The 26,609-nt window shown below is 47.7% G+C and overlaps 1 protein-coding gene across 1 annotated transcript; it reads right to left on the bottom strand.

Moving 5' to 3' along the window:
- Positions 1 to 125: 125 nt before the first annotated feature.
- Positions 126 to 26,609, bottom strand: LOC134560777 (obscurin-like). Its single transcript, XM_063417105.1, has 23 exons — positions 26,462 to 26,609; positions 25,070 to 25,238; positions 24,525 to 24,606; positions 23,841 to 24,041; positions 23,270 to 23,330; positions 22,547 to 22,624; positions 22,228 to 22,400; positions 21,645 to 21,671; positions 21,205 to 21,357; positions 20,448 to 20,493; positions 19,957 to 20,034; positions 15,557 to 19,106; positions 14,857 to 14,979; positions 12,728 to 12,838; positions 11,944 to 12,111; positions 11,427 to 11,549; positions 9,058 to 9,228; positions 7,682 to 7,802; positions 6,608 to 6,847; positions 4,745 to 4,968; positions 4,230 to 4,305; positions 3,599 to 3,748; positions 126 to 2,966 (listed from the first exon to the last, which is right to left on the bottom strand). The coding sequence occupies exons 1-23, from the start codon at positions 26,561 to 26,563 to the stop codon at positions 2,789 to 2,791; spliced, it is 6,405 nt and encodes a 2,134-aa protein (XP_063273175.1). The 5' UTR covers positions 26,564 to 26,609; the 3' UTR covers positions 126 to 2,788.

Here is a 26,609-nt window from a genome sequence, read left to right on the forward strand (position 1 = left end):
TTGTTGTGTTGGTTACAGGGTAGAAGTTAATCTGCACAGAGAGGCAAAACGTGCCCTGCCAGGCTACTCCCAGCCCCATCCTGGGACCATCAGCCCACTGAAAGCCAAGAGGAGCTCAGGGTCAGATTGGCAGGTGGGGACCCAAATTCAGGGCTTCCAAGGGTTTTGTCCAGGTTCCTCTCAGGGCTGTCCCAGCAGAGCATCAGCCCCACGGTGCCAGCATGCCTCCCATGGAGATGTGTCATGGGACAGCTCTCGGGATCACTACCTGGGATAAGGGGGATTGTGTCAAGGCAGGACAGACATCCTGTGGTGTGTAGGGGAAGAGCATTTGGGATTTGCACAGGACTTTAATAGTAGAGTGTTCGGGGGAGGCACCAAAGGGGGATAAAGGAGGGATTTAGGTGATCTGGGGAGGAAAATGGAAATGTAAAGGGATGTAAGCCCTTTGGCTGGTTGGGTGCAAATAGGTGACTGGCCCATAGACTTGTCTGGTCACACCCTGCACCTGATCATTTATTTTCCACATGAAGTATCATTGGAAAGATGGTATCAGCTCATGGTAAACCCCTGAAAGGTCAGAGAACAGCAAATAGCCTCTCCAGAGATTTAAGAATTTCCTTGGGGCTTTCAAATTGTCTTGGTTCCCTTCTTGTATTCGATGAGGCCTCCGAATGGAGTAACCTCAATCCCTCATGGGCTACAGCCACTGTGACCTTATAGCCCTCAAACATATGTTTTATCTGCTGGATGAGTGCAGGATAAAACTTTGCTCAACATGCTCTGCTTTGCTTTATTACCCTTCAACAATTAGGGCTCTCCCCACTTCCCTGCAGAAGTTAAATCCAAGCCTCTCCTGCGTGGAGAACAGTGGATTGATTTTAGTGCTGACACTAACCTTGAACTTTGGAGATCATTTGTGGTTGAGGAATGAAACTCAAACATTTTCACACATGTCCAAACATCAGATCCAGGTTCTGCTTTGCTCTGCAAAGGGGGGAGGGTGATGTTGTAACTGCACATCAAGGGCAAACTATCCCAGCCTGCCAGAGTGGTCATTAGCCCTGACCTCAGGGTGGTGGAAATTCAGGCAGAAACTATCAAGCAGTTGTGGCAGAACCAAGAAAAACAAAAACTACCTGTAAGACTTGGCTGTGATTCCAGCCCCTTTTCTCTCCTTCCATGCTCCATCTACACCTCTCACCTATTTTTTTTTGTCACCCATGGGTTCACTTCTCTGAAGCCCTTCTCACATTCAATGCAAGCTCCAAACCATGCCCAGGAATGCCTCGGGGTAGCTGGGCAGCTCAGAGCCATCATCACACCCTGACCAAGTGATGTGCTCCTTCCAAAACTCTAGGAAAAGGATTTTTCATGTGGGTGTCTTGCGTGGAAGTGGTTCCCAGCTAGCAGACAGTGTATAATGGTTATCACAAAGAGCCCAGGTCAGAGCTGAGGGGTGAGGGATGTGTGCTGCACAAATGTGGATTGGGACAGGGGAAGGGATGTAAAAGTAACAACAATGATTCAGCAGAAAAATGTGGCTTTATTTACTCATCAGAATGGTTTATTTAACCAAACAGTGTTGAGTCTATAAAAGAGCTCAGACATGCTCAAATGCATGCAACTGTGAGAAGCAAAAAAGAAGTCATATATGGAAGAGCATGAAAGCTCCAAGTGAATTAATCTACAATGAATTTTTGTGTTTAGATAGGTTTTTCCCTGGCACTGAGCTTTCGATCCCAAAGTGCACCAGCAAGAGCAAAGAACCAGCCTGTGCCAACAAAAACCTGACTGGATTTGTGAAAGAATTTAAATTGGACAGAACCCAGAGTCTTGAGAGGTTTCCTGGGGGCAGCCCTCATTGCAGTGTCTGTCTCCTCTCCTCCCAGAGAACTGAGCACAGTCTGGCCCTCAGCCCTTGGGTTTCTCTCCTGTAGCACACAGTGAAGGCAATATCACTTCAACATTCCAAATTTTACAGTCTATTGAGTTGGTGCCTGCTCTCCAGAGCACAGGGAAAGCTTCTCTGCTCAGTCACAATTCCTGCTCTGCATGCTCAGCAAGGGAAGGAGTCACGATGCTCCACCTTTCAGGTTTGGAACAATATGGGTTAAATTTGTTGGAAAGGAGCTTTCCTAAATAAACAGCCTCTTTTAGTATTGAACTGTGATGCATCAGGAACTGTTCTCCTGTTCTCCTTCCTCTAAACACAGCCAGACACAGCTCTGAGAAAGCCTCCTCTTACTGCTGCTCCCATGGAAAATTGAGGGATACATCAATCACTGCACAGAAACTCAAAGGAACACTGAAGTCATGAGTACAAAGCAACGACACAGCCAACACCATCCTTTGCAGAGGAAAGCAGGGTTTGAAGGTCAAAGAGGAACGTGACATTTCAGGATTTTTAAAAAGAATTAAAGCACTCAGCCTTTGCCACGGACACTGCTGCCACATCTCCAGGTAGATGTGTCCCTGCTGCCCAGGGAAGAGCAGCTCATCAGCTCCAAAGGGGCAAAGTCTCTTAGTGGTACAAAATCTGCACTTTACAAGGTCACTCTTGGATTTGCTGCCTTCACTGTCCAGTGTTCCAGTTCCCCCCACGAGTCACACATACACAGACACAGCCCGTGGCAGGCAGGACACACAGATAAAACACAGTGGGGTCTGGCAGAGAGCAGCTCCCCCAGCTCAGCTGCTGCACCACAGCTTGGCAGGAGGGTTTGGTACCAAACACTCGGTGCAGGAGGACACAGGGAGGCAATTCCCATCCGTCACCACGTCCACCTCACTGTGCAACCATGAGGCCATACTTGGAGCACAGCAGGCCCCTCTTCTTTTCCCGTTCCATGAGGAAGTTCCTCAGTTTGGTGGTGGGGAAGGTGACCAGTGCTTGCTGCCTGTTGTCCAGACCTGTCTCCTGGAGCCACGGGCTCTGAAGGCACTCGGAGGCTGACGGCCTTCCCCTAGGACAGACAAAGGTGAGGGGTCAGTCAGGGACCCGTGCTGCGTGAGGAGCAAATGGGGCAAAACCCAGGATCTGTACCAGCTGTGCTGCTGGAAGGACAGCCAGCCCCTTACCAGGGGTTTGTCACATCAGCCAGCCCCTTACCAGGGGTTTGGACCATCAGCCTGCTTCTTACCAGGGGTTTGGACCATCATCCAGCCCTTACCAGGGGTTTGGACCATCATCCAGCCCTTACCAGGGGTTTGGACCATCATCCAGCCCTTACCAGGGGTTTGTACATCAGCCAGCCCCTTACCAGGGGTCTGGACCATCAGCCAGCCCCTTACCAAGGGTTTGGACCATCAGCCAGCCCTTACCAGGGGTTTGGGCCATCAGCCAGCCTCTTACCAGGAGTTTGTCACATCAGCCAGCCCCTTACCAGGGGTTTGTCACATCAGCCAGCCCTTACCAGGGGTTTGTCACATCAGCCAGCCCTTACCAGGGGTTTGTCACATCAGCCAGCCCCTTACCAGGGGTTTGTCACATCAGCCAGCCCTTACCAGGGGTTTGGACCATCAGCCAGCCCTTACCAGGGGTTTGGACCATCAGCCAGCCCTTACCAGGGGTTTGGACCATCAGCCAGCCTCTTACCAGGGGTTTGCACACAGAGTGCTCTGGAGGAAGGACACTGCTCCCCCGGAGAGACCCGCGTAGCACCGCGTGAGCTTCAGCTTTCCCTTCCTGGCTGTTCTCAGGAATTCACAGGGCACATCCGAGCTGACGGGGTAGTTGGCACTCAGCCTGCCCCAGGAGGAGAGAATTGAAAACATGAAGCTGCCTCCAGCATGAGGAGGATGTGGAGCTGCTGGAGCGAGTCCAGAGCAGGCCACCCAGGAGGGCAGAGGGATGGAACACCTCTCCTTTGGGGAAAAGCTGAGAGAACTGGGATTGTTCATCCTGGAGACGGCTTCAGAGGGACCTCTGAGCCCATTCCAGTGCATAAAGGGGCTCCAAGAGAGCTGGAGAGGGACTTTGGATAAGGGCTTGTAATAGCAGGACAAGGGTGAACAGTTTTAAATTAAAAGAGAAGAACTTTAGATTAGATATTGGGAAGAAATTCTTCCCTGTGAGGGCACTGAGGCCCTGGCACAAGTTGCCCAGTGATCCCCTCCATCCCCCAGCTTTCCATGGCATAGCCAAAGGAGGGGCACAGCTGAGATGAACTCTCTGAAATCGTAATTTTAAAGCCACTCACAGGGTAGGGAACAATTAACCGACTCACATGATGAAGGCTGTGATTCCGACGGACCAAATATCAGTCTGGGGAAGGGCTCCTTGCTCTGTCAGCAGTTCTGGAGCTGGAAAAGTGAAGTGGTGTGAGGCCAGCTCCTCTCCAACACACTGAGAGCAGCACAAAGGCAGTGGATACTTCTGTGCTTTGCTGCCTTCCCAAGAGGGAAGAAGAGGCAGCTCCCGGGACAGGGAGCTGGTTAAGGAGCTTCCACATGGATGCTGATTGCAGTGAAACCATGAGAACCTCTGGGCAGATGGCAGCAATGCTTTATCCCTGGATAAATGCAGACATGGATGCCAGCCAGAGTGGCATTGCTGTGAGCTCTGTCCCCTGTGGTCTGCAGTGGCACAGCTGTCACCCACAAAGTCACCCTGTCACTGGAGAGCACCACCTGGAACACTTTTCTTGCTGGCACCACCTGCTGCCTTGACCAACGTTTGTGTCTTTCTGTTTATCCCAGGTTGCAGATAAGCCCCAAGTGGCTATGACTGAGCTCTACTCACCCATGGTTTCCACGTAGTCCGAGCATTTGTCCATGGTAATGAATTTGTCTGGCGTGTAGAACTGTGCGTTCCCAAAATCCAGGAGTTTCAGCAGGTTTGGCTCGGTGATGATCATGTTCTCTGACCTGAGGTCCAGGTGCAGGATGTTGTGTGCATGCAGGTACTCGGTGGCACTGAGGATCTGCCACAGGTAGTCTCGCACCTCCACCTCTGAGTACGATGTCCTGGTGGGAGAAAGGGGATAGAAAACACAGGTGTCCTGTCTGCAGGCCCAAAAATGCCTTTTCTACACCCACTGTCACCCTCCCCTGGGTGTCTGATCCCATCAGACCCCTGAGAGTCAGGAACAAACAACTCTAGCTTAGCAAATCAGCTCTGTGTGGAGAGGCTGGTGCACCCTGTGAGTCAGGTTTACAGGTGCAACAAGCTCAGGATGCTGTAGGGCTGAAAGAGAGAAAGCAGATCTGATGCCCACAATTCCCTCTTGTTTAATCACAGGATTTCAGCAGATCCATTTTCTGCCATTGTGAGAAACTGTGGGAAATGGATCTGTAGAGAATTCTCAAAGCCTGACAGAAGGCTCACACAGTGTGTATCTGTGTGCAAACTTTGAGATAAGAAACGCTGACTTAGAAATGCCAGGGAATAGGACAGACATTGTTGAGAGAGAAATGGAACTGGAAACAAGTTTCAAAGGATGGCCTTGCAAATAAGACTGGATACTTTGGAGAAATAGAACTGTGAAAGATGCATTGTAGTAGGACCCACGAGGGATAATTTTAGATGATTTGTTTTAAGGCATTAACAGCATTGTGTGGCAAAAGCTGATAGCCCAAGAAAAGCTTATACTGTATTGTAATTAGGAAATAGGTTGGCTTCTGATTGTAATGGTGTGGATTATAACATCTGTATTATGTCACCCTTCACATGAGACTGAAAATGGAATAAAAGTTTTTAAAAGGCCTTTCAGTTGCCCATGTCTAAGTCAAAAAAAAGCATAATCCAACATAAAACAATGGATCTTCCTGACCCACAGTAACCTCCGTGTTATGGTGTTGGGGTTAATGAGTTGTGGTGTAAGGAAACCTTTCATCTATCACATTATGGGAGACAGAGTTTCATATCAACCACTGTAAACTGCTTTCAGCATCTCAGCTGGGTGGCCCTGAATTGTCCCACTGCAGAGAACTCAGTAATTTTTTTTTTATCTCACAAGAAGATGCAGAACAAACACTTTACAAATCCCGTGTACAATGACAGCACACTGGAACACGTGGAGAGGGGTAATCCAGCTTGTCAGGAGAAAGCAACAGGTATCTTGTTGCACTGCACCAAGCAAGTGATTCTCTTTAAGGAAAAGGGTTCCAGCTTCACCCCAGGCCCTTGTAGGGGAGGACCCCAGACACTTCTTTGTTTTCCTGACAGTGATTGGCTCAATGCCAAGATGAAAACACTGATGGGTCTCTTTGGCTGTTCCTCAGAAATGTAGCTAGATTTGATTGGCAGCAAGCCAAACTGTCCCTCCTAAAACATGAAGTGTTTAAGAAGGAGCACAGAGGTGCTCAGTGCTTTTTGGGGTGCCTAGTCAGGTGTCAGATCCTTCTCTGTCACTTCCACAGAGCTTTTGTTCTTTTGTTTCTGTGCTGTTTGTCATTTTCTCTCCTTTTAAAACCTTTGCTTTATAAAACACGCCCAAGGAATCGTTTCACAATATTATGAAGCCACTCTGGGAGGCTGCAGGTCAGCCCTCAGAGCTGATCCATCTTCAGGGGGCTCATTACACTCTGGCCAGCTGTAAGACTGGATCAGTATCTTTTCCCCAACAGCAGCCCGGACTGGAAAACTCTTCCCTCTTGCTCTTACCGTAAGGCCAAGGAGTGGAGCAGCTCCGGCCCCACACACATCTCCTGGATCAGCACCAGGTGCCGGGGGCTGACGTAGGCGCCCTTCAGCTGGGCTATGTTAGTGTGGTGGAGCTTCCTCAGCACCTGGTACTCCAGCAGCACCGCCTGCTTGTCCTCCTGCCAGTAAGGGATGATTTTGGCAGCCAAAGCCTTGCCGCTCACCTTCTCCCGGCACTGCCGGACGATGCTGAACCGGCCCCTGGCACAGAGGAACACAAAGGCACATCAAGCTTCTCTTCTGTTCTTTCAAACCACCAGGATCCCAGGCTGGTTTTCATCTGTGCCTGGCGGGGAGTTGTTGCATCTGCTGTCACAGTTTGCACACCCTCCTGTGTCTTTAAACTGTACAGTCACTTTAAATTACAGGAGTGAGAGCTTAACTCCTCTGGAGAGAGAGGAGAGAGCAGGAGAACCACCCCTGTTGGCAGCAGAAATCAGTGTCTTCCTTCTAGGCAGGGAGAGTTGAATCCCAGCACCCTGACTGAAGTGGTGTCTGCAAAGGTTGGTGCAGCAAGGACAAGAAACTTTGGGCTCATTTCATGATAAATCAAGTGGCTTCCCCCTGCCCAGCACATCTGTTGTGACAGGACAACGGGAGATGATATTAAACTAAAAGAGGGTTGATTTAGACCAGATATGAGAAAGAAGTTTTTTTTTTTTTACAGTAAGTGTGGTAAAACAACCTGGCCTTGAGCACTTCCAGGGATGGGACACAGGTTCTCTGGACAACCTGTCCCAGGGCCTCCCCACCCTCACAGGCACCAATTTTTTCCTAATATCAAATCTAAACCTAATCCCTTTTTCAGTCTGAAGCCATTGCCTTGTCCTGTCCCTAAATCCCCTTATAGAAAGACCCTCTCCATCTTTCTTGTAGGCTCCCTTCAGGTACTGGAAGGTGCAGTTAGGCCACCCCGAGGCTTCTCCTCTCCAGGCTGAACAATCCCAATTTTCCCAGCCTTTCTTTGTATCAGGGCTGCTCCATCACTTGTGGGATCTCCCCCTGGGTCATTAGGAACTCGTTTGGATTCTCTACCTTTTGATCTCGGTTTGGAAGGCGTAGGTCTGGTAGGTTGGGAAGGGCTCAGGAGGAGTGATCATTTCACTCTCTTCTTCGGGGGCAGCCGATGGGAGCTCCTGCATGGCAGCACGAAGCTCTGCAGGGAGAAGGGGACAGGGGTTACAGGGGAAAACAGCTCTGTGAGGAAACTGGAGCCTCTCTGAGCCTCCCCTGCTATTCATGAACAACGAGAGATTCCTCCAGGTGACTCTGTGTCCCAGCTGTGGCACCCAGTGCCACTGGAATGCAACAGCTTCTGCTCTGTCCACCCACAAATTCCCTGGTGCGGCCACTGCAGACAGAACGAGATGGATTCTGTGTTGTGTGCTGTGGTATCAAACATCTTAGCCACTGTTTCTTAGTTTCTCACACAACAAATCCTTGGGATGTGGTAAAAAACTGACAAGAAATTAGAAACTTTTGGTTGGACATTTCAGAGCAGCAGCTGGAACTTGTTGCTCTGGTTCTGGCGTGTGGCTGTGTCCCAGGACCCCCTGAAATATTAAAGCATCCCTTTAAAGCATCTGGTTGGAAAAGCTGGACATGCTGAGGTATGATAACAAATCCTGAGAAAAAGGAAAGCAGAGGACCTGGGGTGAGTTAAAAATATCTCTGTGAACCGATTTTTACAGAGAAATCCTCCCCATTGGGAGGAAGTTCCAGCTAGACCATCCTTCTCTTTCTTTACAGAAAGCACATTTCCTTTGTCATGACGACATGTTTGCTGTGGGGCCATGGAGCTCTTAATTTTAAAAACATTTGTGCAGTACAAAGTAGCCAAACACGTGACAAAAATAGTAAATAGAGATTTCTTTACTTCAGAGACAAAAGACAGCTGGAAAGTTCACCAGAGAAGGACAATAATTCCCAATGGAAAACACCAGGATAGACAAGTTAACTACTGAATTTAGGATTTAGTCTGTAACATAAGCAAGTCCAGAGTTTTCACCAGTGCAAGATCTATATCGGTAGATAAATGCCTCCAGTAAAACATTTATTGTACAAGACCCATTTCCTCATAACCTCAAATCAAAACTGTGTCTTCAGCAGGTAATCTATAGTTCCCAGGTTTTTGTTTTATTATTACATTTTTTATAGTTACACATTGTTTATATTTACATGATGTTGTTATCTTATTGGGGGTTTTTGATGTGTTTATACCTATTCCCCTGTGTCCAGAATTAGAAAACAATTAGAAAACAACTTAATTTTAGATGCAAAAGCCCCAAACAACCCTAAGCCAAGTGGAATTGGCCTTGATTCACTTTCTCTTGGCTTCTGGGCCGAAATCTAAAGGATGCAGCGGGTTTGATGCAGGAAAATCCCAAATTTTTCCTGGTGTTTGGTCTTACCCATCTGATCCTTCCCAGTGATTTTCACCGGGGCTGAGGGCTGGCTGTAGGGGCCCATCCCTGCCTTGCTGCTGCAGGCTGTCCTGAAGAGGTAGGTGAACCCCTGGGGGAGATTTCTGGCGTGGTAGCAGCAGTCGGTGATGTCAGAGGCAAGAGTCGTCCACTCCCCATCTTAACCAAGAGAAGAGAGAAAACAGATCAGGACTCATTTAAGAAGGTCACAATGTTTTTTTGGAGGTTTTTGAGATTTGGGGTTTTGTTGTGTTTTTTGATTTCATTTTTTTGTTTGTTTGTTTGTTTGTTTTTCCCACCAATTTTACTTATGTGGAGAAACCAACTTACCACGGCCAACTTTGGGGATGTACCCATGTTATTCTCTAAAATCAGCTGGTTTATATCTGGTAATTCCAAGTTGTGCCAATATTGTTTCAGAGGAGGGGTGAAATTTTCCTGTATTTTTTTTCTCTTTATCTAATTCATGCCACCAAACTCTACTGGAAATTTACATCCAGAACTCCAAATCAAAGATAAATCTCGATTTTTTTTCCTGTTGGCCCTGTCTTAAATCCAGTTGAGACCATGAAGTGCAGGATTCCTGGACAGAACCATCCATTGACACCATCACAGCAAACACAGTGTTTGAAACATTTTTACTCAGCTTTTATGAAATTCAGATGATTTCTCACAGAACTGTAGGTACGTTCTGGACTCATTATTCGTGGGACTAAGTGAGGAAGGAGAAAATCCCCAGCAAACATTTAATCAGCATTCCTCCCACATGATGCTGCATCCCATGTTTTGCTGCTGTGCTCAAGGCTGAACTCTTTGCAACTGCCTGAGATTAAACCCATCCTTCCATTCAAATAAACTCTGGCAAAGAGCCTCAAACCATTGGATAAGCAGCAATTCCCCACCCAAACTCAAGGTATGAATGATTTTACAGGGTACTGGTTGAATTTGGGGCTGTTTGTGCAAGAAGGAGCAGATAAGGCTTAGAAATAGAGAAAAGTATGTGCAGAAGCAGCATGGAAAAGCCTGTTTTCAAATAATGGATAAAACAAGGGATTTGTTCCTGACTGTCTTAATCCTCCTGTGTTCAGGACAGCAGGATTTTGTATGTTCCTGCCAAATGCCCTGGAACTGCCAGAACACAGTGGAAAATTGAAGATGCTGTTTCCCATTTTTCTTCCTAATTGGAAGAACCTGTGTTTGTATCCTCCTCAAAATCTCTCCTGCAGTTGTGTCAAAAGGAATAATGATAAAGGAGGTGATGTTGTGAGGGAAAGGCAGAAAGCTGCTGCCCGTGCTGATCCAGAAGGGAGTGTTTGTGGGTTTGCTTGTTTGGAGAATTAAGCGAAGGAACACGGAGCAGCTGCATCTGAAGGGCTGTGTTTGTGTGGCTGCAGCAGGAATTGCTATCAGACATCACACTCACAATAACAACAGCAAATCCCTCCCAAGAGAGGCAGAACAGCCTTGGGGATTTGAAACAAAGCTTCTGTAACTAAACAGGAAAACATTCACTTTTGACAAGGGCAGATAGTGTCAGGATGAGTGGGAACAGCTTTCAACTGTGAGAGAATTAGAGTAGATGTCAGGAAAAATTTGTTATCCAGAGGGTGGGGAGGCCCTGGCACAGGGTGCCCAGAGAAGCTGTGGCTGCCCCTGGATCCCTGGAAGTGTCCAAGGCCAAGTTGGACAGGGCTTGGAGCACCCTGGGATAGTGGAAGATGTCCCTGCCCATGGCAGGGGGCTGGAATTAGATGATTTTTAAGGTGTCTTCCAAACCATTCCATGATTAAATGATCCTCTGACTTTCATCAGCCTCTGGACCAAGCCTCAAAAGAGAGACTCTCAAAGGGTTGATGCAGTTTTGTCAAACTTTGGTTGTCTTGTCCTGGCTCTTTGCCCTGAGGTTCCTCCATAGTCAAAGGGCAAAGAAAGCACGGCTGTTCAGCAGAGGGTAAATTGCCTATTTGATAAATCATCTTCCTCCAAGACTGTACAGAAAGCCTGAGCCTGGGATGATGTTGTTCCATTAGTGTCTAATTTTGTCAGATTACTCAGAGCTGCGTATCAGACCAGGCATTTTCTCCTGCAGCTGCTCACTTTATGGTGGTAGCATCCACACAGCCCTGTTTGAGTCACACTTTAGGAAAGCCTTGTTATAAATATGCAAATCCCAGGCTAATTTAACCAGCACAACCTCCAACTTTTAGATGATTAAATGATAGCTGTATGAACCCCATTCCTAACTCTAAACTGGGGAGTTAAATCAGGCTGTTTCTGAATAACAATGGAATACCCAGCTGGTGAAGAGATCATACAAACAGAGACATTCCTTGCAAAGCATGAGGGCAGAACTTTACCTTCAGTCTTGCACTGGACCGTGTAGTGCACAGGGGTGTTGGTTTCCACAGGTTTCCAAACCACCTGCACTCCATCCTTGAAGACCTCCACGATGTCAGGGGGTGGAGGGCTGGGGGGAACCTCTGTGGAGAGGAGGCACAAACCCCATGAGTGTTAACAGCAGCACTGCTGCGATACAAAACTCTACACCCAGCATGTCTCAGCTAAAGATATGATATATATATATAAAACATGTATATGTTTTTTATGTATACATATATATACACACAGCTAGTGGAACAGCAATTTTACCATCCCTAATTTAAACTCAGCACTAAGATTTTGCCTTGGAGTGGCTCTTAATCCAGAAGAGAAAATGAAGAGGGAATGAAGCCTGCACAGGTTGTGGACCACAGCAAAGGAGAGATCTTCCTCTGCACCCATGTGCAGAAATCTCACCTCAAAGGTATTGATAGGTTACATTTTTGGGGGCAGAAGTACTTAAACACCTCTTTCTGTAGTTACTCCTTTTCTCACCTGCTTTTCTTATGACACAAGAGGTGGAGGCTGAGCCCAGAGAGTTTGTGGCCACGCAGGTGTAAATGCCAAAATCCTCAGCATTAACAGAGAGAATGGTTAGCAGCTGGAAATGTTTGAGGGTGGATGAGATGAGGATCCGGCTGCTGCTCTGGACAGGTATCCCATCTGGAAAGATGAGAGAGGTGAGTTGTAGCAGTGCATTTCCACACCCAAACAAATGTTTCCAAATAAGAAAAAGGGGTTCAGTTTTTCAGTTTCACCCCTGACTTTTAAGGAAGAAGCACCAGAACTTTCTGTGTTTGTCTCATGGTAACTGGCTCAGTCCAGCACAGAGGCACCTGCTGGTCTCTGTAGCTGTTCTTCTGAAATGGGCCTGGTTTCTATCGGGCAGCAAGCAAAAAGCCCTCCCAAAACATTCAGTACTTAAGGAGCACAGAGGTGCTCAGGACTTTTTGGGGTGTCCTAGCCAGGTAAGGGCTTCTCTGACACCTTTGCACGGCTTCTGTCCTTTTGTTTCTGTGTTGCTTGGTATTTTCTCATTTACTAAACCTTCTGCTTTACAAAACACACCCAAGAAGCCATCAAATATTATTCTAAGCCACTCTGAGAGGCTGCAGGTCAACCCTCAGGACCTGATACATCTTCAAGGGGCTTACAATACACGGGCCTCCTGTAAGATTGTCACAGTCAGCACCCTGCAAATTGATCCCAAGGTGTTGACAGCTCTCCCTGCAGCCCTGTCCTGGGGGTCAGGGGCTCTCTGGAGGGGTGGCAGTGTCACCTCTGAACCAGCTGATGTGCAGGGAGGAGTGAGCTGCCGTCCTGCACGAGAGCGTCACGCACTGCCCGGCGGCCGCAGCCTGGTCCATGAGCTCCTCCACGAACGACGGCGCTGCAGAGGAGGGAAAGGGTGTAGTAAATATTGTATGTTCATTCGTGTTTTGATGGATTGTAGTAAATATAGTATTTAATTTGTGTTTTGATGGATTGTAGTAAATACAGTATGTTAATTCGTGTTTCGATGCATGCAAACTGTAAATATGTTCTGTAAAATGTAACACTAGTTCAAGTCAGACACGGAACTGACTAATTCCAAGGGAGGCAACACCCAGAAACGGCCATTCAGAGGAGGACAGTGCAATGCCAGGAATTGGAGAGTTTGCCATTGGCATCGGAAAGGAGGACTCATCAAGATAAGGAATCAGTTCTCCTCCCAGAAGCAGCCATGAGCACCCAACCATCACGCTGATCATGGGAGGAGAACGCCTGCCCATTCAGAATTTCACCTTCCATCCACCCACCAGGGGAAAGAAATTGATACTTCTCCTTCCCAGAGGAGACCCCATTCAGCATTCGAGTAACCACCCCAAGAAAACAAAGAACTGTGGGGAAATCCTATGCCAGGGGCAAAATAAGCTGTATAAAACCTGGACCCCAGAAGGGGCCAGTTTGTGAACTTTGGGGAATTGCAGTGTGATAGAGGCTGCTTTCTGTTCACCCTCTGACGATCCCGGGAATTGTCATCATAACTCTGCTTGTTGGTTTTACCAAAATTCTGTAATTTGATTTTTTTAATAAACCAAATTATATTTAATTGGCAAAGTGTATTGGCATTTGTAACAGGGGGTTCAGAACAACCCGGAGAGCTTTGTGGAAAACAAACCCTGCAGGACACCAAAACGTTTTTTAATGGGGTCAAGAGCCTTTCTGGTTCTTGGTCTCCCATTCCTTCGACCACCATTTGGAGAATCCCCCGGGCACAGAGCTCACGGGTGAAGGAACCCTGTTCACCCATGGGTGGAGTGTGACAGATCCAGATGTGTTGTATTTCTGTGGGAAATGGTTTGTTCCTCCCCAGAGACCCCTGGAGTCTGTAACCATGTAGTTTAACCCTTCCTCCCCTTTCTGACCCTATTGGCTGAGTTTCAATTATCTCTCCCTAGTAGAAGCCTAGATAAGGCCCTCTTCTTCCTCATTCTTCCTCTTTCCCCCCTGGAAACCACCTGGAATAAATGTCTTGAACTACATCTGAGGGTTAGAACCTCTTTTGGAATCTTTTGCCCTGTCCCTGAAATATTCCTCCAAAGCCTTCTAGGATCTGAGCTAGCCTAGGAACTTTGGGGGGCTGTAGGGGGAATATTTCACGGTTGGATCTTGGAAAATCCATGGGGAGTATCTGCATTGCCCAGTCCTGGTACAGCTAAAGCAGCAGAACAGCCTAGAGAAGAAAGAGACCCTGTCACAGCAAGGGTTTTCTTCTGGCCGAGCCTAAATGTGGGGGCAAAACTGAATTATAGAATTTCAACGATGAAGGGATCAAAAAGGTCAAGAGGAAGTGGCCTCTAGCTGCCCCAAGGGAGGTTTAGTTTGGATATTAGGGAAAATATCTTAATGGAAAGTGTTGTCAAGGACTGGAGAAGGATGCCCAGGGAGTCCCCATCCCTGGGGGGATTTAACAGATGTGTGGCACTTGGGGACATGGTTCACTGGTGGCCTTGGCAGTGCTGGGTTAATGGTTGGACTCAGTAATCTTAGAGGTCTTTGCCAACTAAATGATTCTGTGATCAAGACAACACAAGAAGAGAGAAAGAAACATGAAATATGGAAATCAAAGAAGAAAAGAACCCTGTGGAGCATCAAATCTGCTCCTATCTCCATGGGAAAGGGAGAACTCAGGTTTTCTTCTGTGTTTCTCCAGGGGTTTTCTCCACAGTGGCCAGGGGCTGCCAGCCTGACCCAGCTGCCCTTCCCAGTGTTTGTCTGGGCTCTGCTGAATGCTGGGACTATAACACGACCTCAAAAAATGCTCCTGATGGAGTCAAGGGAAAACATGCCAGGGAAAAAGCAATTCTTTCCTGAATTCTTTCTCCTGAGGGTAAAACAAACCAGTGACTGCTGCCACAGCAATACCTTTCTCCTTTGGGATGAGGCTTGGTAGCTTGAATGAAGGGAGCGCTGATTTCCTCTTCAGAGATCCTTCAGCCCCTATTAACAGCTCCTTTTCTGCTGCCTCACTTCCCAGCTGACCAAACTCTGTTGTGAGAAAGGATGAGAAGTCATTCAAGGCCATCCTTCTCCCCGTGGCACCCACTGGCAGTGACAGTTCTGCCTTCACTCATAAATGGTCACAGGTTCCCTTATTAACCAGAGTTAGATTTACAGGGAAGTCTGTGACAGCTGCTGCAAACAGAGCAGCACCCTGGAAGAAAAGGGAATATCCAGGGATGGCAGAGAAGGAAGGACAGATCCCCATGTCCAGTAGCCAGGGTGGCTTCAGCTTCTCCCAGTCACTTTAACCTCAGAGTTTTGCCACAGCCAAGTGACAACTGCAGCAAGGAAAGCATCACCCAGCCCTGATCTGCTTCTGTGCAACCTCAAACAGGGAGTTTGAGCCCCTTCCCTCAGTGGATTAACCCAGCTGACTCTGCACTGAAGGCAGCCAGTAACAGAGACCTAATGGTGGAGACTGCTGATTTCAGAACCTGCCACGGCCAGATTTGCAATTCCAGTCTAACCACAGCTTCAAATATGCTGGGAGACAAAAAAAGGCAGCTGTAGCAGAGCCCAGTTAGGGCAGCAAATCTGTGAAAGAACAGAGGGGAATAATTACCTTCCTCTGGCTCAGGAGATGTCTTTCCTTTTAGGATTCTTGAAATATGGGCAACAGAAGCTTTTACTTTCTTTTTCAGACTCTGCTCCACCGACTGCTCCACTGAATGAGACCTTGCATATGGCTTAAAGAGTCCAGGCTTGGTGTGGAGGGAGCTTTTCTGCTTCCCACTGGAGTCCTTTTGGGAGCTATACATTTCTCTGTGGCTCTCTGCCCCTTTCCCCATGGCTGATAAATTGGCTGCCTTGGAATCCTCGGATATTTCCAAACGGTTCTTCCTGTTCTTGTCTTCCTGTTCCCTGATGCACAATCTTTTATCCTTATGGAGATGTCCTGCAGGAGGGGACCTTGCCCTTTCACCAAGAAGCATAAACCGTCTAGGAACTGGTTTGGGCGAAGGCTTCTTGTAGCTCAGAAACTCAAATGGAAAATAGACAATGTCGTACAAATCCGAGAAATTCATGTAGGCGGGCTCCACTTCCGAGATGTCAAATTTCTGGGGGCCGCTGCCATGACTGGGGGCTTCATCTGACAGGTCTTTGATTTTCACCAAAGAAACTTCTGGGTGTTTCCCAGTGTCCTTGATCACTGGCACGGGGATGGGTCTTTCTGCGGTGTCCAGGCTCTCTGTGGAGGAAACGCTCTCTCGGCTGGAAGGGGAGGTCTCAAATGCCAGGTCCTCCAGGTGCTCACATTCATGAGGAACTGTCTGTGCTCCTTGCCCTTCCAGGACTCCTGGCTCCTCACTCACAGCAAGGTAGGGTTCTGCAAGGTCATCCTGCTCAGAGACTGCTCCTCTTCCACCCTGTTGGACAGAAGGGAAGGAGGTGTCCATGTGTGCTTGGCTGCCTTCGTAGAACATCTCTCTGTGAGGAGAAATGTGCCTCCTGCTTCCCTTCTCTCCAGAAACTGACTCTGCCCAAACATTCATCTCTTCAGAGAGGGAAACCATCTCATCCACCAAGCCCTCCAGCACAGCAGACTCCTCGTCACTGTAGAAGGAAGACCTGTGGTGTGACAGCTGCTGACCGTGATCCCTGCGGAGCAGCGGCGGGGCAGATTTTCCAGCATCAAACCTTCCACTTTCTAAGGCAATGCCTCTCCCCTCGCCGTAAACCTCTGGATATTCCTCATATTCCAGTTCACAGGCTGAAGCTGGAGCAACTTCTGGTTGTGAAGCAGTTAATGCACCTGAACTGCCTCTCTCCAGACCATCCGAAATCCCAGCCCTGTGCTGCTCAAGCACCCCCTGTCCAGCCTTGGGGAAAGGAGCAGCCACAGCTTGTCCAGCTGCTCGGCTTCCACTTGCTGTCACAACAGATCTCATCTCACTGTGAACTGGCACCTCTGGATGTTCTTGATTTTCACTCTCCCAGACCTGAGGGAGGGCAGTGCTCTGGGAGGATGCAGCTCTGGCTGGGTGTCTGCTCTCCAGAGCAGCAGCCTCTGAGCCACGGCCTTCAGGAACCTTCTGGGGTTCAGCTCCTTCATGGGCCAAACTGGAAACAACCTCTGTGGCAGCTGAGCTTTTACTCCTCAGAGCAGCACGTTTCTCCTTGCTGAGAGCCTGCTGTGCTCCATCAGAGACCAGGGCTGGCACTGATCCTGGTGGTGGGATTTTGGGAAAAGCGAGTTGGTCTCCCTTCAGGACAGCTGATGCTGTGTCTAAGCGAACAGGAGCCTTCTTGTGTGCTTGGCTTTCCTCACCGTGGGCTAATGGTGGAGTGATTCCTGTAACAGCTGCTTCTGCATCTTCCAGGACAGCAGATCTCACATCTTTATGGGTCTTCAGCTTCTGAGGAACACCTTCACCAGCTGTGAGGGTACCTGGCTGTTTGCCCAGCATGACAGTAGCTGCTGGAACACTTTTCCCAGGAATTCCCTCACTTTTGTCTTTACATACTGGAAGTGAATCAGTTTCTGTTTGTTCTGCTGGAACAGCAGAGCTTTCATGCTCCATGAGTTCAGATTCAGCAGTGCCATGAGCAGAAGTCTTTTCATCTGAATGTTTCTGCCTTTTGTCTTTCCAAGGCGGGGCTGGGGCTGTCCTTTTGATAAGCAAGCTTCCAGTGGGAGCAGACTCCTGGGGCAGACACACGCCTCCCTTACTCGGAGGAGATGACTTTGGGGTGCTCTCTGACTGTGTGAGGGTTGAAATGGACTCTTTGCCCTCCTGAAAAGCAGAGTCAGAGGCACGGCCAGAGGCAGATTTACCCTCTGTGCTCTCACGTTTTGGAGCTGATGGTGCTGTTACATCTGAGCACCAGGCAGCTGGAATGGGCCTTTTGCCCTCCAAACATTCAATGTCCTCCTCAATCTCAGTGGCTTTTGATTTCTTCAGCAAAGGCTTCCTAGTCTCACTCCTGTGAGGTGACACTGGAGGTCCCTCTACCTGTTGTATAAGAGCAGGTGGTGGGCACCCATTCCCCTCACAGTGTGTGGAGGGAGAGGCCTTCTCTCCTGAGCACTCCCTGCTGGCTCTCCCTTGCTCCGCCGTGCCCACGGAACATCCCTCTCCGGGCCCTGCGGAAACGTCGCAGTGCTCGCTGCCTTCAGGGCAGCTTTCCTGGGACAGCACATCACAGTCCTCCTCCAGAATATCTTGTTCCCTCAGGGATCTGGAGGCTCTCAGCCTGTAGTCGTCCAGGGAACGGCTGCGGCTGGCCCCGGCAATGGCAGGGTGTGGTGGCTTCCTGGCGGTGTCGAATGACGCCGACTTGGTCAAGGATCCCAGCAGACTCTCTCTGCGATCCTCTTCTCCTCCCTCTTCTTCTTCTTCCAGTTCAAACTGCTCCAGGAGGGGTTCACGGAGGCCACTGAGGGGCACCTTTGAATACCCAGCCTTCCGGAAAGTCCTTCTGGCTCTGTCCAGGTGCCTCCTGAACTCCCTGCCTGGTGAGGAGGGCGGCCTTGCAGGCAGCTCACTTGCTTGGCTGTAGAAGGTGCTCTTAATGACACTCTGCCTGGGAACACAGGCAGATGGCTTTTCTGCCCCATCCCCTGCCTCTTCAATTCTGTCCTTTCCAGATGAAGATGTGTCTGGTTTTTCTTTCTGTTGCACAGGTGAGGTGCTTTCTGTGGAAGCCCTCAGGGATGAAGGCTCGGCGGCACCGCTTTTTTGGGACGGCTCTGCCCGAAGGCTGGGAAGGAGCCTCTCCTCTCTCTCCTGTAAGACACTCGCCATGAGCTCTTTGCTTTCTGTGGGTGATTTGTCCCCCACCTCAGCCTTCATGGAAGCATGTTTCCTCCTCATGGGCTTCACTGGAGGGACGGAGGCTTTGGAGTGCTGCCGTTCACTTGCACGTTTCAGAGGCTCGGGGTGGCTCGGGGCGTCAAATGCGGGCAGGTGCAGCTCCGGGGTGGAGCCAAAGTGCCTCTTTTTGGGGAAATTGGAGTTTTCGTTGTCTGACGAGGAGCCGCTGGTGCTGGATGAAGTGCTCTCCTCAATGAGGTGTCGGGAGATGGCCAGGGAGCTGTTGTCGTGGGTCCTTTCCAGGATTTCTGGGATGGATCTCATCACCAGGATGGATTTGTAGCACATCAGGGAGCGCTGGGAAGGAAAACGAGACACAGCACAAGGGGTGGGAGTATGGAAAGCAAACACATCAAAATGAGCTCCTGCACCCTAAATACCACACCCACGGGTATATTCAGACACTGCCACCCCCTGCTCGTGTCACCAATCCAGGCCTTATTTTCTCTCCAAATCTTCCTCTTCATTCACAGACATGAAATTAAATTGACTTAAGGGAACACATTTGCTCTTGTGATTGGGATAAACAGGACTCTGTTTAAGATTTCCAAAGTCAATCTGGCCACTCAAAACTGATGGAGTTTTTGATGGAAAACATCAGATGACAGACTCGCTGGAGTAGATGGCTTTAAATCCTTTGATTGCAATGCAACCTACAGTGACTTAGGCCAGCAAAAGACCTACCAAGTGTTGGAGATGGGATTCCTCTGCTCTAAATCCTGCTACGTGGGGCATCTCAGATGAAGCTGGGCCTCTCCTTCCAGCCAGCAGAGAGAAACTGGCATGTTCAGAAGGTAATCAATGCAATTATTTGAGAGAACTTCAGGAAAAGAGGCATTTTTTGGCACCTGTCTATAACTCCACTCCGATTGCAAAGGCAGCTGAGGGCACCTAACTTAGACACAATCTTGTGTCTTACAGGAACCTGCACGGGTTTCCAGGCAGTAAAAGCCTAGATAATCAATTTCTGACACTCCTGGGATAATTAATTCCTGACATTCCATCTCCCTGAGCTTTTTCCCAACTCCCAGCCATGCTCAGGTCTCTGCTGAGCTCGCTGTCCTAGCCCAAAAGATTTTCAAAGATTCAGATGCAATTAAAACCAGATATAACTAAACAGAATCAACACAGATTAGAGGCAACTCACCTGCCACTTGCTCCGAGCCACAATGAATTTGAGCTGTTTGGTATTAATGAAATGAGCTGCTTCGAGAGGGACATTGTGCTGCCAGGTGGAATGAGAGGAAAACCATTGGTTTAAAAAGTCCTGATTTCATTTCTTCGGGAATTATTGTGGGTTTTTTTTAGAATTCTCTCTTTACACAATTGTTTAATTTAGGAAAGTTACAGTAGATCAAAAGCTGCAGTCCCTTCATAGTTAAATTGCAGAAAAAATCGGCTTTGCAGTGATTAAATCAAAACCTGTTCAATACCAATCCTTTTTGCTGTTGTTAATTTTTAACTCTTTTCCTTAGTGATTTAAGGCTTTGGAGTATAAACGATAACTTTGGTCTGCAAGGCCAGTTTCCTTTCTGTACTGACATGAGACAACAAGAGGGAACGGCCTCGGGCTGCACCAGGGAGCTTTAGATTGGATATTAGGGAAAATTGACTAACAAAGGACCAGGACAAACTTACCATGAACCATTTGTGGGAAAGACAGTCCAAAGCACTGGGCCTGGATCTGGTAAGAGAAGAGATTGCCATTTTAGTGGGAAATCACCTCCAGCAGCAATCACTGATCTTCCTGAAGGTACTGGTACACTCAGGGGTGTGTCCTTAGAATGATGATTTGGAGCAGAGAAGCCAAAAAGACACAGCAGCTTCCAACTCAAGATTTCCTTCCCCTGACGGGAAAATATCCTCTTTTTTCAGTCTGACACTCCCCACAGATGCTGAGGAAAAGCTCATGGCTCCCTGCAGGGGTTCAAGGGTGTCTGGAGCAGCTCTGAGAGTGACTTTGCCTCTTTAGGTGGCCAGAGTGAAAATAGCTTAGGCAGCAGGCAGAAGGAGTAGAAAGGAAATTAAAACCAAGTGCCTGTAAATATGCCTTCAAGCCAACTTTTGTACTTGAAATTGCTTAACGAATGTGGTCAATGTTATTTAATTCTCACATAACTGCCTCCAAACCAGTCTGTGCTCATCCTGCTGTGTCATTCCAGAAACTCCTCAGGCTGGAGGAGGCAGGGAGCAAAGACATCATTACACCAGAGTGAGGCCAATTTGGCAAATATCCGAGTTTTTGGTTGGGGAATGGGGAATAATGAGGAAGAATTAGGGCAAAATGCACCACATCTCACTCAGCTTTCAGCTTTTCAACCCAAATGATGAGCTGGGCTGTACCTGCTGAGACACCCAGAGCTCTGCACAGAGGGAGGCACAGGAGGGCACTCACTTGGGCTGCTGCTGCAGGATCCCTTTCATGAAGTCCTTTGCATCTTCACTCAAGTGAACAACGTCAGGAATGGTCCAGGAAATTTCCCCGTCCTGGATATTCAGGAGAGTTTTCCTGTCGTTCTCCCCAGCAAATGGAGACTTGCACGTGAGGCTTATTTATTGAACAGCACAAAATGAAAGGAGACAGGTTTTAGATTTCTACTTTCTGTTCAAATGACAGAAGCACAAATTCTTATATGAGGTTTTTAAATACTTGAGGGGCTCCATGCCTGGGACTTGCAATGTTCGTGAGGAGCAACCAGGAAATGAGGAAACCACAAAATAAATTGTCCTTATTATGGAAGGACTGAATGCTCCTCTCAAGTCCCTCACTTGAAAGTATTGGAGGGCTCTGATGGACAAAGGGTTATTGAGGGAGCGTTTCTGAGACTGATTTACCTTAAGTATGTGATGACTCCAACAGCCCTGAGGAGAGAGGGAACACAAATGTCATTTTTGTCACTATTTTTCCATCCTTCTCATCATCCCCTCTTCCTGCCAGTAGAAACCCTGGAACTACAAGATCACCTTGTCCTCACCTTTCAAGGATAATAAATCCCAAAAGCTATTGGTTTTTCCATTCATTTTTCACCTTCAATTTTTTAAAAAATTATTCTCAACCAATCCTTCATTTCTAAAGTGCAGATTGAGGAAAAGACTGAAAATACTTTTTTTTTTTTTTTTTTTAATTTTATTAGCCTTTTCTAGAAAGCCCTTTAGGATCATTCCCTCTAGTTGCTGCCTGGAATAGAGATCATCTCCTTGAAGGTGCTCCTTTGCATTAATTAGCAGTCAGAGTTCAATTATGGCTGAAAAAAAATTAGACAGAAGGAGCTTGAAAGAGCCTTGATGGTTTTTGGATTGTCAGCGTTCACTTTCGTTTTCTTGTGTTATTATCACTGCTCCATTTACTAATTAACAGCTAATGGAAATCCAGGCCATTGAGGGCCTGGAAAGGCTTTTAGGGAAAATGAGAGATTACCAGATATCAGTTGCTTTTGACACTGGTGACTGGGAAACAATTTCTGGGGCCACAAACTCTGGAGAGCCGTATTTGCTGTACTGAGGCTCCACGGGGGTGATCCTCTGGGCAAATCCAAAGTCACAGATCTTCAGGTCTTCCCTCTCAGGATAAACCATCAGGATATTCAGCGGCTGTTGAATGGAAAAAAATAAATAAATGGGGGAATTTTCCTCGAGAGCAGGGAGTGTTTTCAGTTGTAAGAATAATTCAAACAGAGGACACCCAGTCCCTGGCCAGCAAGAGGCTGGGAAAAGCCAGACTGGTCATTGCTCATTACCTTGATGTCCAAATGAAGGATGTTGTTGTCATGGAGATATTTGATCCCTTCCAAAATTTGCTTGATATACAGTTTGACCTAAGGATTGGGTCAATTATCAAACAATTAATAAATTAGTAAACAGGGAGAGTAAATAGGAGAGGCCCTAATTTCTCCAAGATTTGATCTTTAAAGGTCCCTCCCAATCCAAACCTCTCAGAATTTCCCTCTGAGATGTTTCCCTCTGATGTTTCCCTCTGAGAATTTCTAAAAAAATAAAAAATATTGATTTTACCAATAAATGTTGGACACCTGGCCACTAGATGGAAGATGTGAAACATTTTGCATTTTTAGCACCAAGGATGTAAAAAAATCCCTTAGAAACCACAACTTCAGCTTTTCTTTTAAAGACAGAAAGGGAGTAGATAGAATACAGTTACAGGGGGATAAAGTGGTATTAAGTAAGCAGAGATAGGAACTGCAGATGACACATAGCAAAGAAATTATGACAATAGAGTAAATATAATCTTTTTTTTTTTAGGCTGAATGCAATGCTGGTGGCCAAACCCCCTGGCTGTTTGTAGTTATTCCCCAAAGAAACCCAACTAGCAGTGAAAGTTGACAGGAACACATTGTAAAGGCTGATTCTGCTTTGATAGATTATCACTGCTTCAAAGACATTTCTCATATTCCCAAATAGAAATGCAGAAAGGACCAACCCTGGGCCTTCAAATGAGAAATTACCTCAGCTTCAGTGACCACGCTCTTCTTGAACAGACGGTCCAGGAGCTCTTCATTGGAGCACCTGGCAGTGGCGTTAAGGGACAACAAAACCACGTGGAAAAGCTGATTTTGACTGTGGAAACACCTCCATCCAGCCAACAGCAGAATTCACCAGGTGATCCCAGGTCATCATGAAAGTCTCTGCTGCAGAACTGGGCTGCTCTGAACCTGGTATCACTGCTGCTAAAATCTGCTTGTTGATTTTGGGGTTTCTGTCCTGCAATTCCCTCATGCTCACCCAGACTGGATCTCACGGAAACAGAGCTCATGACTTCCAGATGTTTCAGAAAATAATTTTGGTGCTTAACAATTTCACACTTGTGCATACAAGTCTGATTTTTCTCACCCAGCAGAAGCTGAGGACTGCAGTGAAGCTCTCACAAAGCTATGCTATCCTGCAGTGCAGAGAAGGATTGTGTGTGTCCTTCTCTCACAGGAAAAAAAAATTATAAATTGCTTAGTTATTAAATAAATGAGCTCTACCCAGTACTTCCCAGCCTCTTCAGACAGCTGCACAAAAGAAAAAGGATACAACTCCAGAATCAAAATCAGTGTTTTTCGTGTTTCAAACTCATCCAGGAGCCTGGTAATTCTATCGTGGGACAGAGAGGCAAGAATGTCCCTCTCCTGATGGGCCCGAGACTTGGTTTTGCTCCTCAGAGGGATGAATTTGGCAGCACAAGACACCCTGTTCCCTTTGTGCACCACCCGTTTCACAAAGCTGAAGCAGCCCCTGTGCAGGAATTGAAAGAAAAGCCCTGATCAGACCTGGGCAGAGGTTTTCCCACAGTCTGGCCTTTGGCAGCTCCCTGCTGCTCAGTGCCTCAGTTCTCCAGCACCAGAAGCTCATTTTGCAGTGTGTGAGGTGCTGTTGCCCTCTCCTGGCTGTCTCCAACGGGAAGCAAAGTGTTCCCATCGAGGGAAAGCTGCTGCAGTTGATGCAGGCTCTGGCAAAGGCTGGTGCTCCTGGATGCCTTGGACAGAGCCGATGTGATGGGCTTGGGATGCTCCCATTGCTGGGAAGCCACATCCAGGCTCTGATCTCTGAGCCTTTGTGTGTTTTTTCTGGTTGGAGCTGCCCCAGCACACCTTGGAGTGACCTCCCAGTTCTGCCTTTACTTCCACCTTTTCAGACTGTTCAGGACCCACCTCTGCCTCAGCAGCTCAGATGGGCAATGAGATATTCCCTGGCAGTGATGCTGGGAAATTCATTTACCTTCCAATCTCCTGCTTAACCTCATAATGGGAGTGGAGCTTTCTCCTGGTGGCCACTTTCTTTCCTTCTTGGTCTTTCTTAGCTTTGGAAATGAAGGAAAACATAAAGGTGATTATTCAGACAACAATGCCTTGCTAATAGTGTGCAAAGTTATTACAGGACAATTTAAGGGAGGAAAAATTAGAGGGGTCTTCTAAACTTCTAAGGAGAATTACATAGAGTTGTTTGATAACAGAACGTGTCAAAATGAACTTTGGGGGTGCCCAGAGAAGTGGCTGCCCCATCCCTGGAAGCATTCAGGGCCAGGTTGGATGGGGTTTGGAGGAACCTGGGATAGTAGAAGGAATCCCTGCCCATGGCAGGGGGTTGGAAGTAGAGGATCTTTAAAGTTCTTTCCAACCCAGACCATTCTGGGTATTTTGTGATTTGCTTTTATCCTGGATCCTGCCATACTGGCCGTGTGTAAATGCTACACAGGAATACAGAACAGATTCCACAGGTGAGACAACAGCATTGCTTTCACAAGTGAGAATTGGTGGCATTACCTTCACGTACAACGAGCTCTGCCTTGCACAAAACCTCTCCTCCTGCATTTTTGGCAACGCAGGTATAAACACCACCATCTTCCATGGCAGCATTGTCCACAACTAGGAAATACGTTGTTCCTTCCTTCCCCTGGTGGATCCTGCTGCTGTCTGTCAGCAGAGAAGTGCCCTGAGGGAAGGAAATGACATTTTGGCACTGGGAAGGCTGAGATAGAAACAGACATTTCCGCTCTTCAAGAAACAAGATACGGCAGCAGAGCTCCAACACAGGCAATTTATGTGAGCAAACCTCACAGAGAAAACACTGCCCAGAGGAGTGGGGGAGTGACCATCCCTGGAAATGTTCAAGAAACAAATGGATGTGGGTCTGGTTGACAGGGTGGTGTTCTGTCAGAGGCTGCACTCACTGATCTTGGAGGTCACAGGCTCTGTGGCTGTGCATTCCTAAATGCCCTGAAGAAAGGGGCAGGATGGAGTGTGTGTGACACAGAGCAGATTGTGAGCATTTGCTGAAGGTGCCTATGACAGTACAATGCAAGGTAAACATACATAATACAATATGTACATATATGAATACAAAAACACAAAATGGAGTGATTTCCTGTTTTCCCACATAAAATCTGTTTCTGGGCTTTTCCTTATTACACTATAACAAAAATTTAAGTTAGAGTAAATCACTCCACAGCAGCACCAGTTCAGTGCTTGGTGGAAGCTAAAAGGTACCAGATACTTGAAATTATTAGGGAAGAAATGAAGGATAAGGCACAAAGCATAATTTGATAAATGCTTGGTTTGCCCATGGTGTAGTACTATTTGTTAAATCATCATCAGTGTCCTCTGTAAGAGCTTCTGGATGAGGATTGAGAGGAGATTGGGGCTCTTCAGATTGACAGCAGATTGGGGAAGGGAGGCTCTAGCAAGGTATGACAACAATATTCCAAGGAATAATAATTAATGTCTCTCCTTTCTATGGGATACTCATCGTCCTTAGTCACACCAATTTTCCTAAGTAGCTGCAGGAAGGATACAGAGCCTGGAAGTCACACTGAGAATTGAGACAAACCACTCAATCCCATTCCTGCCCCCCAAACTGCAGCACACATCTCAGTGGCACTCAGGCAGAAACACTTTCTCTTCCTGCTCTTTTTTTGGTCCCCAAAACCATCTTGGGTGCCCTCTCTGCAAAAGGATCTGGGGTGACACGGTGGCAGCCCAGGGTGGGAGGCTCAGGTGGTGGTTCAGTGAGAACAGCTGGTTCCACAAACCCTACAGACACGATCCAGAGTCAGTGTGAGAGGCATGGGAGGAAAGAGCACAGAATTCCCTGTGGAATGGAGCACTACAGTCCCTCCCATGGTCCTCACTCTCAGCCAGAGAAGAGTCTGCACTCACCTTAAACCACAGAACTGTGGGCTGAGGGGTTCCTTCAATGACTGCCTGGAATTTGGCACGTTCCCCAGAGTTCACCTGCACATCCTCTATTGTCACTTGCATGTAGGGAGGACCTGGTGAGAAAAGAGCATTTGCTGCATGCACAGCA

This window comes from Prinia subflava, chromosome 1 (assembly GCF_021018805.1).
Source record: "Prinia subflava isolate CZ2003 ecotype Zambia chromosome 1, Cam_Psub_1.2, whole genome shotgun sequence".
NCBI classification, from domain to species: domain Eukaryota; kingdom Metazoa; phylum Chordata; class Aves; order Passeriformes; family Cisticolidae; genus Prinia; species Prinia subflava.

Bases quoted from the DNA above. Each gene is read 5' to 3' on its own strand.
- LOC134560777 (XM_063417105.1), bottom strand. From the start codon at position 26,563: ATGCAAGTGACAATAGAGGATGTGCAGGTGAACTCTGGGGAACGTGCC. The intron at 24,042-24,524 runs GTAAATGAATTT...ATTCCTGCACAG, and splicing joins GTTAAGCAGGAGATTGGAAG to GGGCTGCTTCAGCTTTGTGA. The intron at 23,331-23,840 runs GTATCCTTTTTC...CGCCACTGCCAG, and splicing joins CTGATTTTGATTCTGGAGTT to GTGCTCCAATGAAGAGCTCC.